A 19,381-nucleotide genomic window follows, 5' to 3' on the forward strand; every position below is an offset into this window, starting at 1 on the left:
CTACAAGACTCGTAATAGCAGCGGTAGTGAAAAAGCAGCGTTATGAGCCATAACACAAAACTCGTAATCTGGCCGATAGTTATTAAGGTTAAAGAACGGAATAAAACAAGAGCGTGAAATTCTTGCTTTGTAATATTAAATATCACACTGCAAAACCACTTCCAATACTTTACATTTAGACCCCTCACAAATATTTAAATTCATCAGAAAGCATTTTTCACAAGGGTTTTCACTTTTATATGTGCCAAGTCCTTGTGTTAATGGCCTCCTTTGTTTTCTGGGTTGATTAATAGTGCAAATACAGTGCAGTGTTCCTTTATCTTAGCTATTAAGTGTTTGGATGTTTTTAAAGTGCTGATTATAAAGTGATGTAAAATGATGTTGACATTGCATGAATTGATATTAAAGGGACATTTTTTCCCTAAATGTGTTTCAAATGACTTGTTAAACCAGCTACAGAGCTTAAAATGTATGGAAAATGTGTTCTTTAGGTTTATTGTTTTATATGAAATAGTTATTGCTTCTAATTAAAACCACAACACATTACAAGGGGCTGAGCTTGTAGTGAGAGTACAGTAGTCTCATTATCTGCTCTTTCTAAATATTTACTTGAGGTTCTCCTTATTTATCACGGTTTACTCAAAGGTCAATACTTGGAGAGAACAATGGAAAATTAACGTTTTAGTACCTCTCTGTCACAGCCCCCCACAGGGAGCATTATTTTATCTAAACCTTCTTTTTTACATAGCTTTTTCTATTGCAACATTACTTAAAGGGACAGTCAAGTAAAAATTAAACGTTCATAATTCAGATAGGGCATGCCATTTTAAACATCTTTCCACTTTTACTTTTATCATCAAATTTGCTTTTTCTTGGTAATATTTCTTGAAAGCTAAACCTAGGTATACTCATAAACTGATCTTAAAGCCTTTAAGGGCCGCCTTTTATCTCAGTGCATTTTGTCAGTTTCTCACAGTTTGAGAGTGCTAGCTCATGTGTGCCATATAGATAACACTGTGCTCACTCCCGTGGAGTTATTTATGAGTCAGGACTGATTGGCAAAAATGCAAGTCTGTTAAAAGAACTAAGTTGAGGCAGTCTGCAGAGGCTTAGATACAAGGTAATCACAGAGGTAAAAAGTATATTAATGTAATAGTGTTGGTTATGCAAAACTGGGAAATGGGTAATAAAGGGATTATTATAACTCATTTCAAGTAGACTGTCCCTTTTAAGTACAGACATTTTCTATACAGATGAATATATAACAGGCATAATCAGCTACTTCAAATTGCAAAAAAAGTAAAGGATCTATCTGCTGTAGTGTAGTAAAATGATTACAGCTAAACTGGATCATTAGGAAAACATTAAAGGGGCAAAAAAAAAATGATGATGCGGTGTCCCGTATTTTCCTTTTTATATCTTAAGTTTTATGTGTTTACCCACAGTATAAGACCCTGTTTGTTTACTCTGTATGGACTTGAATGTTTAGTTAGCGCCATTAGGCAGTGCATATTCTGTGTGTCTGATAGTCTGACTTAGTGAATGTATCTACATATTTCTGGGTTACAGATGTCCTGAGCTTTTCCTCTTGTTTATTATAGGATGCCAGAAGTGCACGGTTTATTGTCGCTATGGGAGATGGTGCGTCTTGTCAACATGTTTATCGTCTTCAGATTTCTGCGCATCATCCCTAATATGAAGGTGTGTGTGGATTCTTTCAGTATGCTCATATTCAAACGGATATCTTGACCAGCAAATTAATTTAGCCTTGTCTTTATATCTAGGTGATGGCATTAGTGGCTGGCACAGTTCTAGATCTAGTGAAAAATTTGCGTGCGTTTGCAGGTATCTTGGTGGTAAGACAAATATATATTAAGTTTACTCAGCTTTGTTTGTGTGTTTGCACTTCTCTATATGTCTGCACTGTAATTCCTTAAAACTCCATTGAATTTAAGTCTATGGACAATTTTGAGTTACACTCTCAGCTGAAGCTATTGGCACTCTAGGGCTCTAAAAATATCACACCAAATAATGGTGTGTTTGGCTACACAAAGCATCACTTGCCGCTGCTAATCTCATTGCATGACATATAAAGCCTGTGCGCTGTGTCGGGGGATAGATTATTAACAAAATATCAGAGAGAATAGGACAGAAGCATTTTATGGCACACTTGCAAGGTAGTTACAGTACACAATATGTATGGAGTGCGGTGATTAGTGTAGAAAAAATTAAAACATAACGTTTAATAATGATTTAAATTAAAATAAAGTTGTGGACCATGCCACCAATAAAATGTTTGCATGTAGCAATAAATGAGTTAAAAACTAGAAAATAGAGCACTGCTGACGTTCCAAATAAACCAGGAAAAAGCCTGATAATATTACAGTTTGCAGTACAAAAATAGTAAGGTCTATAGCAAGCTGTCATGTCTATAGGTTACGGTAGCAGCAAAACCGCTATATTAGCAATACTGGAAAGTATATCCCTCTAGGGCATTAAATTCAATAATCGGCCCAGTTTCCCCTTGATTAGTGATTAGATCTTCAGGTTAATTGTTTAAAGCAGGGGTCACCAACCTTTCGGACCTCAGGGACCACTAAACTTACATGATTTTTTTTTTTTTTATATGTATGTATGTATGTATGTATGTATGTATGTATATATATATATATATATATATATATATATATATCTTGTATAATTTTTAAAAAGCACTATAAATTTGTGTAAATAGATATTGATATAAAAATAATAAACATATGAAAATATATATATATATATATATATACATACAGAGAGTACTGTCCTTTCATGATGATCTGCAGATATCCACAAAGTTGCACAGTCACGTAGGATAGGGCAGTTTGTTCTCCAAAGGTGAAGTTGAGAAAGGGTGTTAATGCAGCTCTTCTAAAGGAAGGTTTCCCAAACAACGATCCACCAGAAACTATTTCTTCATTATAGACTAAATAGTCTCCCTATGGGAAAAAGGGGAAATCAGACGTAGACTCCTTGCTCAGTGTGCTTAGAGGAATACTGCTACACCTCACTGACGAGGCCCAATGAAGGCAGAAACGATCGTCTGGGGTTGCTTTGTTCCTTGTTCAGAGAGGAATTGCCTGGTATTTCGGCGCTGGACTGACCGTAATAGGCGGGATCAGACTGATATACTACAGGAAAGTTCTACTCTGTGAAAAGCATTGCTGGGCTAAAAGAAGTTGCACCCAGGTGGTAAATCACCATAGAACAGGCTAACAATGGTATTGAGCTGGTTGTTCGTTCCTGTGAGTGCATTTCTCTTTGTGTGTGTATATGTATATGTGTGTGTGTGTGTGTGTGTGTGTGTGTGTATATATATATATATATATATATATATATATATATATATATATATATATATATATATATATATATATATATATATATATATATATATATATATAAGATAGATAGATATATATTTTTATATAGATATAGAGAGAGAGTTACACTGTGAATAACTAGTATAACCATAGCTAAGTTTACGTTGTGTATATATTTATACATATTTTTTTCTTCTGTTAAGTGTGATCAGTCCACGGGTCATCATTACTTCTGGGATATTACTCCTCCCCAACAGGAAGTGCAAGAGGATTCACCCAGCAGAGCTGCATATAGCTCCTCCCCTCTACGTCACTCCCAGTCATTCTCTTGCACCCAACGACTAGATAGGATGTGTGAGAGGACTATGGTGATTATACTTAGTTTTATATCTTCAATCAAAAGTTTGTTATTTTAAAATAGCACCGGAGTGTGTTATTACCTCTCTGGCAGAGTTTGAAGAAGAATCTACCAGAGTTTTGCTATGATTTTAGCCGGAGTAGTTAAGATCATATTGCTGTTCTCGGCCATCTGAGGAGTGAGGTAAACTTCAGATCAGGGGACAGCGGGCAGATGAATCTGCATAGAGGTATGTAGCAGTTTTTATTTTCTGACAATGGAATTGATGAGAAAATCCTGCCATACCGATATAATGTCATGTATGTATACTTTACACTTCAGTATTCTGGGGAATGGTACTTCACTAGAATTACACTGTAAGAAATACATAAAGCTGTTTAATAACTAGAGATTATGTTTAACGTTTTTGCTGGAATGTAAAATCGTTTTCATTTGCTGAGGTACTGAGTGAATAAATGTTTGGGCACTATTTTTCCACTTGGCAGTTGCTTAATCTGTTTTTCTGACAGTTTCTGTTCTCCCTCACTGCTGTGTGTGAGGGGGAGGGGCCGTTTTTTGGCGCTTTTTCTATGCATCAAATATTTCAGTCAGCAACTCATTGTATTCCCTGCATGATCCGGTTCATCTCTACAGAGCTCAGGGGTCTTCAAAACTTATTTTGAGGGAGGTAATTTCTCTCAGCAGAGCTGTGAGAATTATAGTTTGACTGAGATAAAAAACGTTTATTCTGTAATTTGTTTCCTGCTTTCAGAATTTGTTATCTTTGCTAATGGGATTAAACCTTTGCTAAAGTTGTGTTGTTTACAAGGATTGAGGCTATAACTGTTTCAATTTATTAATTTTCAACTGTCATAGATCTTCTGTGCTTCTTAAAGGCACAGTACTTTTTAATATTATTCTAATTGAATTGTATTTCCAAGTTGCAAGTTTATTTGCTAGTGTGTTAAACATGTCTGATTCAGAGGATGATACCTGTGTCATTTGTTGCAATGCCAAAGTGGAGCCCAATAGAAATTTATGTACTAACTGTATTGATGCTACTTTAAATAAAAGTCAATCTGTACAAATTGAACAAATTTCACCAAACAACGAGGGGAGAGTTATGCCGACTAACTCGCCTCACGTGTCAGTACCTACATCTCCCGCTCAGAGGGAGGTGCGTGATATTGTAGCGCCGAGTACATCTGGGGCGGCCATTACAAATCACATTACAGGATATGGCTACTGTTATGACTGAGGTTTTGGCTAAATTACCAGAACTAAGAGGTAAGCGTGATCACTCTGGGGTGAGAACAGAGTGCGCTGATAATATTAGGGCCATGTCAGACACTGCGTCACAGGTGGCAGAACATGAGGACGGAGAACTTCATTCTGTGGGTGACGGTTCTGATCCAAACAGACTGGATTCAGATATTTCAAATTTTAAATTTAAACTGGAAAACCTCCGTGTATTACTAGGGGAGGTGTTAGCGGCTCTGAATGATTGTAACACAGTTGCAATACCAGAGAAAATGTGTAGGTTGGATAAATATTTGCGGTACCTGACGAGTACTGAGGTTTTTCCTATACCTAAGAGACTTACTGAAATTGTTACTAAGGAGTGGGATAGACCCGGTGTGCCGTTCTCACCCCCTCCGATATTTAGAAAAATGTTTCCAATAGACGCCACCACAAGGGACTTATGGCAAACGGTCCCTAAGGTGGAGGGAGCAGTTTCTACCTTAGCTAAGCGTACCACTATCCCGGTGGAGGATAGCTGTGCTTTTTCAGATCCAATGGATAAAAAGTTAGAGGGTTACCTTAAGAAAATGTTTGTTCAACAAGGTTTTATATTGCAACCCCTTGCATGCATTGCGCCGATCACGGCTGCAGCGGCATTCTGGATTGAGTCTCTGGAAGAGAACATTGGTTCAGCTACTCTGGACGACATTTCGGACAGGCTTAGAGTCCTTAAACTAGCTAATTCATTCATTTCGGAGGCCGTAGTACATCTTACTAAACTTACGGCGAAGAATTCAGGATTCGCCATTCAGGCACGCAGGGCGCTGTGGCTAAAATCCTGGTCAGCTGATGTTACTTCTAAGTCTAAATTGCTTAATTTACCTTTCAAAGGGCAGACCTTATTCGGGCCCGGGTTGAAAGAGATTATCGCTGACATTACAGGAGGTAAAGGCCATGCCCTGCCTCAGGACAAAGCCAAAGCCAAGACTAGACAGTCTAATTTTCGTTCCTTTCGTAATTTCAAAGCAGGAGCAGCATCAACTTCCTCTGCACCAAAACAGGAAGGAGCTGTTGCTCGCTACAGACAAGGCTGGAAACCTAACCAGTCCTGGAACAAGGGCAAGCAGACTAGGAAACCTGCTGCTGCCCCTAAAACAGCATGAATTGAGGGCCCCCGATCCGGGATCGGATCTAGTGGGGGGCAGACTTTCTCTCTTCGCCCAGGCTTGGGCAAGAGATGTTCAGGATCCCTGGGCGCTAGAGATAATATCTCAGGGATACCTTCTGGACTTCAAATACTCTCCTCCAAGAGAGAGATTTCATCTGTCAAGATTGTCAACAATCCAGACAAAGAAAGAGGCGTTTCTACGCTGCGTACAAGAGCTCTTGTTAATGGGAGTAATCCATCCAGTTCCACGATCGGAACAGGGACAGGGGTTTTACTCAAATCTGTTTGTGGTTCCCAAAAAAGAGGGAACTTTCAGACCAATCCTGGACTTAAAGATCCTAAACAAATTCCTAAGAGTTCCATCGTTCAAGATGGAGACTATTCGGACAATTTTACCTATGATCCAAGAGGGTCAATACATGACCACTGTAGATTTAAAGGATGCTTACCTTCACATACCGATTCACAAAGATCATTATCGGTACCTAAGGTTTGCCTTCCTAGACAGGCATTACCAGTTTGTGGCTCTTCCATTCGGATTGGCTACAGCTCCAAGAATCTTCACAAAGGTTCTGGGTGCTCTTCTGGCGGTACTAAGACCGCAGGGAATCTCGGTAGCTCCATACCTAGACGACATTCTGATACAAGCTTCAAGCTTTCAAACTGCCAAGTCTCATACAGAGTTAGTGCTGGCATTTCTAAGGTCACATGGATGGAAGGTGAACGAAAAGAAAAGTTCACTCGTTCCACTCACAAGAGTTCCCTTCCTGGGGACTCTTATAGATTCTGTAGAAATGAAGATTTACCTGACAGAGGACAGGCTAACAAGACTTCAAAGTGCTTGCCGCACCCTTCATTCCATTCAACACCCATCAGTGGCTCAATGCATGGAGGTAATCGGCTTAATGGTAGCGGCAATGGACATAGTACCCTTTGCACGCTTACACCTCAGACTACTGCAACTGTGCATGCTAAGTCAGTGGAATGGGGATTACTCAGACTTATCCCCTTCTCTGAATCTGGATCAAGAGACCAGAAATTCTCTTCTATGGTGGCTTTCTCGGCCACATCTGTCCAGGGGGATGCCATTCAGCAGACCAGACTGGACAATTGTAACAACAGACGCCAGCCTTCTAGGTTGGGGTGCCGTCTGGAATTCTCTGAAGGCTCAGGGACAATGGAGTCAGGAGGAGAGTCTCCTGCCAATAAACATTCTGGAATTGAGAGCAGTTCTCAATGCCCTCCTGGCTTGGCCCCAGTTGACAACTCGGGGGTTCATCAGGTTTCAGTCGGACAACATCACGACTGTAGCTTACATCAACCATCAGGGAGGGACAAGAAGCACCCTAGCTATGATGGAAGTATCAAAGATAATTTGCTGGGCAGAGTCTCACTCTTGCCACCTGTCAGCAATCCACATCCCGGGAGTGGAGAACTGGGTGGCGGATTTCTTATGTCGTCAGACTTTTCATCCGGGGGAGTGGGAACTTCATCCGGAGGTCTTTGCCCAAATACTTCGACGTTGGGGCAAACCAGAGATAGATCTCATGGCGTCTCGACAGAACGCCAAGCTTCCTCGTTACGGGTCCAGATCCAGGGATCCAGGAGCAGTCCTGATAGATGCTCTGACAGCACCTTGGGACTTCAGGATGGCTTACGTGTTTCCACCCTTCCCGTTGCTTCCTCGATTGATTGCCAGAATCAAACAAGAGAGAGCATCAGTGATTCTAATAGCACCTGCGTGGCCACGCAGGACTTGGTATGCAGACCTGGTGGACATGTCATCCTGTCCACCTTGGTCTCTACCTCTGAAACAGGACCTTCTGATACAGGGTCCCTTCAAACATCAAAATCTAACTTCTCTGAAGCTGACTGCTTGGAAATTGAACGCTTGATTTTATCAAGACGTGGATTTTCTGAGTCAGTTATTGATACCTTAATACAGGCTAGGAAACCTGTTACCAGAAAGATTTACCATAAGATATGGCGTAAATACCTATATTGGTGTGAATCCAAAGGTTACTCTTGGAGTAAGGTTAGGATTCCTAGGATATTGTCTTTTCTACAAGAAGGTTTAGAAAAGGGTTTATCTGCTAGTTCATTAAAGGGACAGATCTCAGCTCTGTCCATTCTGTTACACAAACATCTGTCAGAAGTTCCTGACGTCCAGGCTTTTTGTCAGGCTTTGGCCAGAATTAAGCCTGTGTTTAAAACTGTTGCTCCACCATGGAGTTTAAACCTTGTTCTTAATGTTTTACAGGGCGTTCCGTTTGAACCCCTTCATTCCATTGATATAAAGTTGTTATCTTGGAAAGTTCTATTTTTAATGGCTATTTCCTCGGCTCGAAGAGTCTCTGAATTATCAGCCTTACATTGTGATTCTCCTTATTTGATTTTTCATTCGGATAAGGTAGTCCTGCGTACTAAACCTGGGTTCTTACCTAAGGTAGTTACTAACAGGAATATCAATCAAGAGATTGTTGTTCCTTCTTTATGCCCAAATCCTTCTTCAAAGAAGGAACGTCTACTGCACAACCTGGATGTAGTCCGTGCTCTAAAATTTTACTTACAGGCAACTAAGGAATTTCGACAAACGTCTTCTCTGTTTGTCATTTACTCTGGGCAGAGGAGAGGTCAAAAAGCTTCCGCTACCTCTCTTTCTTTTTGGCTTCGTAGCATAATTCGTTTAGCTTATGAGACTGCTGGACAGCAGCCTCCTGAAAGAATTACAGCTCATTCTACTAGAGCTGTGGCTTCCACTTGGGCCTTCAAGAATGAGGCCTCTGTTGAACAGATTTGCAAGGCTGCAACTTGGTCTTCGCTTCATACTTTTTCCAAATTTTACAAATTTGACACTTTTGCTTCATCGGAGGCTATTTTTGGGAGAAAGGTTCTTCAGGCAGTGGTTTCTTCTGTATAAAGAGCCTGCCTATCCCTCCCGTCATCCGTGTACTTTTGCTTTGGTATTGGTATCCCAGAAGTAATGATGACCCGTGGACTGATCACACTTAACAGAAGAAAACATAATTTATGCTTACCTGATAAATTCCTTTCTTCTGTAGTGTGATCAGTCCACGGCCCGCCCTGTTTTTAAGGCAGGTAAATATTTTTTAATTTATACTCCAGTCACCACTTCACCCTTGGCTTTTCCTTTCTCGTTGGTCCTTGGTCGAATGACTGGGAGTGACGTAGAGGGGAGGAGCTATATGCAGCTCTGCTGGGTGAATCCTCTTGCACTTCCTGTTGGGGAGGAGTAATATCCCAGAAGTAATGATGACCCGTGGACTGATCACACTACAGAAGAAAGGAATTTATCAGGTAAGCATAAATTATGTTTTTTTTTAAGAATTATATTTTGGAATTAACTAACTGAATGACAGAGCTGAGAGAATACTTCCAAATGACAGATTGTCAGGGTGCCAGGAATCAGACTGAGATGAGAAGTGCAAAAATCATCACACCTTTATTAAAACCAAAAAAATAATAAAAAGTCCACAAGTCAAATAACAAGCCAGGAATCAAAACCAGAGCTGGTAGTCAGACGAGCCGAGTGAGGAGCCAAAGCTAGTAGTCAGACGAGTCGGAATCAGGAACAAGGAGAACAGCAGAGTCAGGAAAAAAACAGGGATCAGGAACCAGGAGGGACATCAGACAGCCAGGTAATACACAGGAGCTCTCACAGACAGGTCTGAAACAACGCAAGGGCAAAGCATACTGAACGGAGGCCCTTTAAATAATAAGCGATGACATCACAATTCTGAGACTGCATCTTGTCTCACATGGATGATGTACACCAGTCTGGCCATAAAAGGAAGTGCAGTAAATGAGCAGCATCACACAGTATGCACCAGAGTCAGCAAGAGAGGTGAGTAAAATGGCTGCCAGCAGCACATGGCAAACAAGGCAGGGAAAAAACCCTGACGGTTCCCTCCCCTCAACGACCCCTCCCCTGCGGGAGGACAAAAGGCTTATTGGGGAAACGGGCATGGAAGGCACGGAGGAGGGCGGGAGCATGAACATCAGAGGAGGGAACCCATGAACGCTCCTCCAGACCGTAGCCCCTCCAGTGAACCAAATACTGTAAGCGGCCCCTGGACATACGAGAGTCAATAATGCTGCTGACCTCATACTCCTCATGGTTGTCAACAAAGAATAGGATGGGGACGAGGCAACACAGTGGTAAACTGATTACAAACCAATGGTTTCAAGAGGGAGACATGAAAAACATTGGAGATGCGCATTGCAGGAGGAAGAGCGTAGGCCACATGATTGACCCGTTGGAGTATTCCAAAAGGACCAACATCATGGGGAGCCAGTTTATTGGAAGGCACACGAAGGTTCAAGATGCGGGAGGACAGCCAAACACTCTCACCAACCTGGTATGAACGCTCGGGCAGACGCCTGCGATCAGCCTGGAACTTTTGGCGCTGCATAGAACGATGAAGGCAATCCTTAATCTGCTCCCACGTGGAATGGAGTTGCCGGAGATGCTCCTCCAAAGCCGGAATACCCTGAGACATGAATGAATCGGGCAACAAGGATGGTTGAAACCCATAATTCGCCATGAACGGGGATAACTTGGAGGAAGCATTAATAGCACTATTTCGAGCAAACTCTGCCCAAGGTAACAGTTCAGACCAATTATTGTGGTGATCCGAGACATAGCAATGGAGGAACTGTTCCAGACCTTGATTAGACCGTTCTGCAGCCCCATTGGATTGAGGGTGAAGGAAAGCTGGATCCCCATTTGAGCACAAAAGGAACGCCAAACTCTGGAGACAAACTGGCTACCCCGGTCCGACACTATCTCCTTGGGTAACCCATGTAAACGGAAGACCTCCCGGGCAAAAATTGAAGCAAGCTCCTGAGCGGTAGGCAACTTCTTCAAGGGAATGCAATGTGACATTTTAGAAAAACGGTCAACCACCATAAAGATAACAGTATTGCCATTGGAAACAGGGAGCTCGACAATGAAGTCCATGGAAAGATGTGTCCAAGGATGCTCACCATTAGCGATAGGTTGTAGAAGACCCACAGGAAGATGTCGAGGAGTCTTATTCTGTGCACAAACTGAGCAGGAGACAACATACGCAGCAACATCAGAACGAAGAGCTGGCCACCAGAATTGTCGAGTGACAGACCAAATCATTTCGTTCTTGCCTGGGTGACCTGCGGCTTTAGGATAGTGGTAAGTGTGCAAAAGTTTAGTTCGAAGATTCTCAGGAACAAAACATTTACCACTAGGTTTCTAAGGAGGTGCATTGGTTTGTGCAGCCAGGATCTCCTCCCCCAAGGGAGAAGTCAAATTAGTATGTATGGTAGCCAAAATATGGTCAGGAGGTATAACTGGAGTAAGTACAGACTCCTCCTTGGACAGAGGCGAAAATTGTCGAGAGAGGGCATCAGCCCTAACATTCTTACTACCAGGCAGGTAGGAGACCACATAATTAAACAGAGACAAAAATATCGCCCATCTGGCCTGTCGGGGCGACAAACGTTTTGCTTCAGATAAGTTAAATTCTTGTGGTCAGTAAGAATGAGCACTGGCACGCTAGTACCCTCGAGAAGATGCCTCCATTCCTTGAGTGCCAAAATTATGGCCAGTAATTGCCTGTCGCCAATTTCATAATTGCACTCCGCTGGAGACAATTTCTTAGAGAAGAAACCACACGAATGCAAGGAACCGTCAGGTGTAGGACGTTGAGACAAGAAGGCACCTACTCCAGTCTCAGACGCATCGACCTCAAGAATGAAAGGCAGGACAGGGTTAGGATGAGCCAGAACTGGAGCGGCAGCAAAGGCAGTCTTAAGACTATCAAAGGCCTTAATGGCAGTAGGTGACCAATGAAGTGGATCATTCTTTTTACGGGTCATGTCTGTGATAGGTTTGACCAAGGAAGAAAAGTTTTTAATAAACTTTCTATAGTAATTGGCGAACCCCAAAAAACGTTGAATGGACCGAGGATCAACTGGGCGGGGCCACTGCAGAACTGCAGATAACTTGTCAGGATCCATGGAGAACCCTGCAACGGAGATAACATAACCTAGGAAGGTTACTTGAGTCTGATGTAACTCACATTTCTCGAGTTTACAAAACAGGCCGTTCTCACGTAGTCTCTGAATAACCTGTGTAACATCAGAACGATGAGCCTCAAGTGTGGGTGAGTGTATGAGGATGTCGTCTAAGTACACCACAAGACACTGTTGCAACATATCTTTTAGGACATCATTAATAAATTCCTGGAAAACAGTAGGAGCATTACATAGGCCAAAGGGCATTACAAGATACTCATAATGCCCGCTCTTGGTGTTAAATGCTGTTTTCCATTTGTGGCCCTCCTTGATCCTAACGAGATTGTATGCTCCTCTCAAATAAAGTTTAGTAAAGACTGTAGCTCCCTTGAGGCGGTCAAAGAGTTCCGTAAGCGTTCTTAATGGTAAGTCAATTAAGACCCCTATAATCGATGCATGGTCTTAATTTGACACCCTTTTTCTTCACAAAGAAGAAGCCAGCCCCTGCAGGAGAGCAGGATTTGCGGATGATCCCCCGCGACAGAGCATCGGCAACATACTCCTCCATAGCACAATTCTCCGCAATAGACAGAGGGTAAACCCGGCCCGAGGAGGAATGGCTCCGGGTTGCAGGTCTATGGCACAATTATTATACCAGTGAGGAGGCAACGTACCGGCACGCACCTTGTCAAAAACAACTAGAAACTCTCTGTACTCCTCTGGCAATTGAGATACCGAAGACGTGCACACGACTTTAATTGGTTTCTGAAGACAAGTGGAAATACATTGCGGAGACGACAAAATTTCGGACCTGTGCCAGTCGAGACTGGGATTGTGCTTTTGGAGCCAGGGATAACCCAGAATAATCGGAAAATGCGGAGAGTTTATCACCTGGAACTGGAGGGTTTCAAAATGGAGAGCCCCAACAGCCATGGATAACGGAGCAGTTTCGTGAGCAACGAGTGCGGGCTGAAGGGGCCTGTCATCAATGGCCTCAATAGCAAGCGGAACAGACAGAGGCAAAATCACTGTCAATGAAATAGCCCGCAGCACCGGAGTCAACAAGAGCCTGGGTGACTATGGAGGAGTCCACCCAGGAAAGGACAAACGTGACCAAAGGTTTCTCCTTTAGCGGTTCCGGGGATGAGGAAAAACCACCCAAGGTCTGCCCCTGACAGGACCTTAGGTGTGAGCGTTTCCCGGCCGTGTAGGACAAGACTTCATAGGTGGCCCTGTAACCCACAATATAGGCAGAGCCCCTCCCTCCTCCTAAAGGCCCTCTCCGCCACGGAGAGACGCGTGAATCCCAACTGCATCGGCTCAGCAGTACCTGGTGACTCTGGACCAGGAGGCATGGGAGGAGAGGGAGGCATGGGTGGGAATGAACACGTAGGAGACAACGAAACAGGAGGCTTCTGCAAGCGCTCCTTGAAAGAGGGCCTCTCACTTAGTCTAATGTCAATTAGGATAAAAAAAGACACCAATGCTTCGAGATCTTCTGGTAAATCTCTGGCAGCAACTTCGTCTTTAATCGCATCAGAGAGCCCATGAAAGAAGGCGGCAACAAGGGCTTCATTGTTGCAACCTACCTCTGCAGCAAGCGTACGGAACTCAATGGCATACTGAGCAACAGATCTTGTACCTTGCTGAATGGACATGAGTCGTTTAGCAGCAGAGGAGGAGCGAGCCGGGACATCAAATACCCTTCGAAAGGAGGCCACAAATTCAGGGTAATTTGAAATCACAGGTTTATTAGTCTCCCACAAAGGATTAGCCCAGGCAAGAACTGTGTCAGAGAGTAACGAGATGAGAAATCCCACCTTAGCTCTGTCGGAGGGAAACGCCTGAGGTAACATCTCAAAGTAAATGCCCACCTGGTTCAAAAACCCTCTGCACTGATTAGGATTGCCTCCAAGTCGCTGAGGTAGAGGTGCAGAACCTGACATGCTCCTGGTAGGACTAGGTGCAGCAGCGGAAACAGGAGAAGTCATAGCTTGCGGGACACTTTGGTCCAAATGTGCAGTGCGAGTCAGCAGGGATTGCAGGGCTAGTGCAAATTGATCCAAGTGGTGATCCTGTTCATCCATCCTGGAAATTATGGCAAGTAAAGGTGGATTATTGGCACCATCAGGATTCATGGCCCTTGCGTAATGTCAGGGTGCCAGGAATCAGACTGAGACGAAAAGTGCAAAAATAATCACACCTTTATTAATAGCAAAAAATAATAAAACGTCCACAAGTCAAATAACAAGCCAGGAATCAAAACCAGAGCTGGTAGTCAGACGAGCCGAGTGAGGAGCCAAAGCGAATAGTCAGATGAGCCGGAATCAGGAACAAGGAGAACAGCAGATTCAGGAACAAGCCAGGGATCAGGAACCAGGAGGGACGTCAGACAGCCAGGTAATACACAGGAGCTCTCACAAACAGGTCTGAAACAAAGCAAGGGCAAAGCATACTGAACAGAGGCCCTTTAAATAATAAGTGATGACATCACAATTCTGAGACTGTATCCTGTCTCACACGGATGATGTAAACCAGTCTGGCCATAAAAGGAAGTGCAGGAAATGAGCAGCATCACACAGTATGCACCAGAATCAGCAAGAGAGGTGAGTAAAATGGCTGCCAGCAGCACATGGCAAACAAGGCAGGAGAAAAACCCTGACACAGATGAAGGGTGAGTGCCAACTTTTGAGCTGGAAACAGAGAGGCAGAAAGTGGGGGGGAAAAGAATTGTGTTTTTAAAGGACCACAAGACTTCCAAGTTACCTTCCCAGTTAGGAATTATTCAAAACTACTGATGATCATGGACAGACATTTGAGTCATAAATTAAGTTTAAGTTTATATCAGAAAGTTCTCAATATGGATGTGAGCTAACGACTGAGGTTACTAGCAATTACTATAATACTGGTGGGATATGGCTGTTCTGCTGAATGGCAATTACAGGAATGGCTTTGTGCACGGGAAAATTATTAGAATGAAAAATAATTGATCTTTAATAAAAAATAATAAGAAAGAAGATGGAGGGGAGGAAGACAAACAGTGATGTAAGGCCATCTGAAGGAATTGGGAAAACTACTACAAAGAGACGGGTAAAGGGAAGAAAATAAATGAAATATAAAAGACTTTTTTTTTAAGATTTTTTTTTTTTATATATATATATACTTTAATTCCACTATTTCAAGCCAAGACTATACCAACCTCTACTGACTTTTGAATTGAAGCATCTTCCTCTGAGCAGCGCGCCGGACGGGAGGAGTTTCAAAGTATAATCTAGCTACTCAAGTTGCCCAGTACCACGCAACGTGCGTAGGGAGATTTAACTCCTATGATGTCCAGCCAGGCACTGTACGACGGGGGTGACGCCATCAGAGGTGATTAATTCCTGCTTGATGGTGTCACGGACCATCAACATCAAACTTTGAATAAATGCTAGCTGGAATGATACTTTTAAAGCAAACTAAAATTGCCTGAGAATATTATTCAAATTCATTTTTTAAAATTCTATTAATTATTTAACTAATGAAGAAATAATTGTAACGTTTCATAAACCAATAGGTGCCACCATCTTGTAGCTTAGATTTTAGTCTCTATAATTGGTTCACAAGTGTGCGCAACCAATGGCTGTGATTAATATAGCAGTATTAAGCCTGGATTCTGCACTTACACTTTTAACAAGATCTAGAAAACCTTCACTTTTCAAAATGAAATTAAAAACATCTTTAAAGCTTAAAATGTTTATTATCATGTTGGCTGTTTTTCCTTTTCAGGTTGTGTATTATGTGTTTGCTATAATTGGAATAGAACTTTTCAGAGGTGTTGTGCCACGTCCAGCAAATGCAAGGTAAAACTAGTTTTGTTTGGGTTTTTGTCTGGGTTTTTAAATATATAATTATAGTGGGGCAAAACTATTTTCTTTGTATTGTGAGAGGTAGGATGACCAGAATCATACACTGACATAGATATGGTAAAAAAAAAGTTTTATTAAGAGATAATTAGTTATTTACATAAGACTATTCATTTAAAATAAGTGGGCAATGAACAATTAGATAATTAACACAGATATGTAAATTTTACGCAGCAATATGATTAATGATTTACACAAATCTAGATTTCGTGAGGTGTTAATGCATTCAAAACCTTTTCAAATTCATCTCGTATGTTAGTTTATTGCAATAATTCAAGCAAATCTTGTAATTGCATGGTATTTACTATCCTTTATCCAGTAGTAGTTTTTTTTTCTTTTTTTCAGTGACGCTACAGTTGGAATTTCTGATAATGGAACCCTTTCATGCGGCTCCTATGAACAGCTAGAATACTGGGCAAACAACTTTAATGATTTTGCTGTAAGTATGTTCTGTTATTCACCAGAGTTTTTTCTAATGTTTTTCTTGCATTAGACTAAAAATGGTTACGTCAATAGAATTTAGGCTTAAAGTGAAGTTAAACTTTCACGAATGAGTGCCTGGTTTTTAAAAATCCTATTAAAAACAGGGGCACTTTCATTCATGAAAGTTTACATTTCAGCAGTTTTGTTAAAATACTTACCTTTTCTTCTTGCAAGCCAGAGCAGCGATTCCCCCTGCCCGCAGCTCGTCTTTTCTTGCGGCCGTGATTGACGGAAGCCGGATTTCTCATTGCTGACGCAAGAAGAGACGACCTGCAGGCGGGGGGAATCGCTGCTCCGGCTTGCAAGAAGAAAAGTATTTTAACAAAAACGGCAAAATGTAAACGTTCATGAATGAAAGGGCCCCTGTTTTTTAATATTATTTTTAAAAACCGGGCACTCATTCGTGAAAGTTTACCTTCACTTTAAAGGGACATGAAACCAATTTTTTGCTTTCCTTCACGATTCAGATCATTCACTTCTATTATATATTTGTTTCATTCTCTTGGTATCCGTTGCTGAAAATGATACTTGGGTAAGCTCAGGAGCTGCTGATTGGTTGCTGCCTCGCTATGGGCTCCCCCATATGCATTGCTGTTTCTTCAACAAAGGATACCAAGAGAATGAAGCAAATTAGATAATAGAAGTAAATTAGAAGATTGTTTTAAAATTGCTTGTTCTGTCTGAATCATGAAAGAGAAATACTTTAAGGATAGACAGCACAGTGTTTTAATTAATGGACTGCAGAGTAGCTAGTGTGCCTCGGGGTAAGTTATTTATACCTGTTTTGTTTAACATTAAAGGGACATTAAACCCAAATTTTTTCTTTCATGATTCAGATAGAGAATACCATTTTAAACAACTTTTTAATTTACTTCTATAATTTAATTTGCTTAATTCTCTTGATAGTCTTTCCTGAAAAGCATATCTAGATAGGCTCAGTAGCTTCTGATTGGTGGCTGCAACTATTTGCCTCATGTGATTGGCTCACCCATGTGCATTGCTATTTCTTTAACAAAGGATATCTAAAAAATGAAGCAAATTCGATAATAGAAGTAAATTGGAATGTTTAAAATTGTGTTCCCTCTCTCTGAATCATGAAAGAAAATGTTTGAGTTTAATGTCCCTTTAATAAATGGTGTCCTTCAAGGGAAGAGGTTTAATTTTTGCTAAATATTTAATGGTTGATTTTATAGTAGGGCACATGAAATAGTGATATATTTAAAAAAAATAAACAAAGATTGTACAAATGAGTTGCGGCTAAAATTCAACTTCACAAAATTACTTAATTTGGAGGCAAAAATCTAAAGGTTAATTTATTGACTCGGTTGCACTTTTCTAAGAAAAAACAAAGCTTTAATGGTGCTTATTTAAATGCAATGTAAAGTTATGTAAACAGAGCAGCAAGTAAAATCATTAGGATAGCAGTAGAAAAGCTACAATTCTTATACCACTTTTACAGGTTACGTTACTCGGGCCTTATCTTGCCTAATGTTAGGTCAAACATTTTCTTTTAATGATCCAGAACGAGCATGTACTTTTATAAACTTTCCAATTTAATTCTATTGTCTAATTTGTTTTGTTCTCTAAGTATCCTTTGATGTAAAGCATACCTAGGTAGGCTCAGGAGCAGCAATGCACTACTGGGAACTAGCTGGGGATTGGTGGCTACACATATATGCCTCTTGTCATTGGCTCACCCATTGTTCAGCTAGTTCCAAATATTGCATTGCTGCTTCTTTCAACAAAAGATACCAAGAGAATGAAGCACATTTGAGAATAGACGTAATTTGGAAATTTGTTTAAAATTGTATCCTCTATCTGAATCCTGAAAAAAAATTGTTGCGTTTCATGTCCCTTTAATGAAACCATATTTCCAGAATGATATAAACTAGACTATGTTCATGTTACTAAAATAGTGCACGGCCTATAAAAATTAAACTTAGAAGGAAACCGTTCATGACCTTAATATGTGTAGCTTAGATGACAGAAGGTGATAAGACATAAATCTTTGCATATATGAAGAGTTTTAATAAAATAAAGGATGAACACATTTTGTACAGAGATGAGGACAAATCCTAGGCCAAGGCTCATAAGAATTAACTAAGCTTACACTTAAGATGGAATTATGCGCAGGCGTGATGGGACTTTTAGTTCCTATCTATCCTAGTCTGTTCCCTTGTTTGCCACGTGTGTGAGTCTACTTTTGCTTCTGTTTTACAGGCCTCACTAGTAACTTTGTGGAATGTGATGGTGGTAAATAACTGGCAAGTTTTCCTGGATGCATTTTCAAGATATACAAACCCGTAAGTGATTCTCATTTGTGGTTTCTTCTCCAGCTTTAATTTAATGGATTATTTGTAGGTAACCGCTTTTAATCTTAAGAGTTCCATCCACAACAAAATATTAAAGACATAAACCCCAATGTCTTCTTTCACAAGTCAGACAGCATACAACAACTTTCTAATTTTACTTCTATTATGAAATGTGCTTCATTCTCTTGGTATATTTTGTTGAAGGAGCAGACGTGCTCTACTAGGTGAATATGTCTGGTAAGCCAGTAACAAGAGGCGTATATGTGTAGCCAATAAACAGCTAGTTTCCAGTAGTTCATTGCTGCTGCTTTGCCTACCTACGTATGCTTTTCCAACCAAGGATACCATGTGAACAAAGGAAATTAGATAATAGAGGATGCAAGTTGGGAAAAAAAATCCAGTATATTCTACACAAATCATGAAAGTTTAAACTTTGAGTTTATTGTCCCTTTAAGATATCTGTAAGATCCTGGTACATGGTATTGGAAAACTACACAAGCTATGTTTCTTCGCTTGATAAATTAACTTAATTGAGACATTTTTGGGACTGGCAACATATC

The 19,381-nt window shown here is 41.0% G+C and overlaps 1 protein-coding gene across 1 annotated transcript in view; it reads left to right on the top strand.

Moving 5' to 3' along the window:
- TPCN2 (two pore segment channel 2) overlaps window positions 1-19,381 on the top strand; it is a 215,898-nt gene that overhangs the window by 180,215 nt on the left and 16,302 nt on the right. Inside the window, exons 19-23 of the mRNA XM_053716413.1 lie at window positions 1,602-1,701; window positions 1,785-1,856; window positions 15,890-15,963; window positions 16,372-16,465; window positions 18,730-18,812. Of these exons, the coding sequence (XP_053572388.1) occupies window positions 1,602-1,701; window positions 1,785-1,856; window positions 15,890-15,963; window positions 16,372-16,465; window positions 18,730-18,812 (423 nt within the window). The remainder of the gene's footprint in view (window positions 1-1,601; window positions 1,702-1,784; window positions 1,857-15,889; window positions 15,964-16,371; window positions 16,466-18,729; window positions 18,813-19,381) is intronic.

The sequence above is a fragment of the Bombina bombina genome, chromosome 6 (genome assembly GCF_027579735.1).
Source record: "Bombina bombina isolate aBomBom1 chromosome 6, aBomBom1.pri, whole genome shotgun sequence".
In the NCBI taxonomy this organism is placed as follows: Eukaryota; Metazoa; Chordata; class Amphibia; order Anura; family Bombinatoridae; genus Bombina; species Bombina bombina.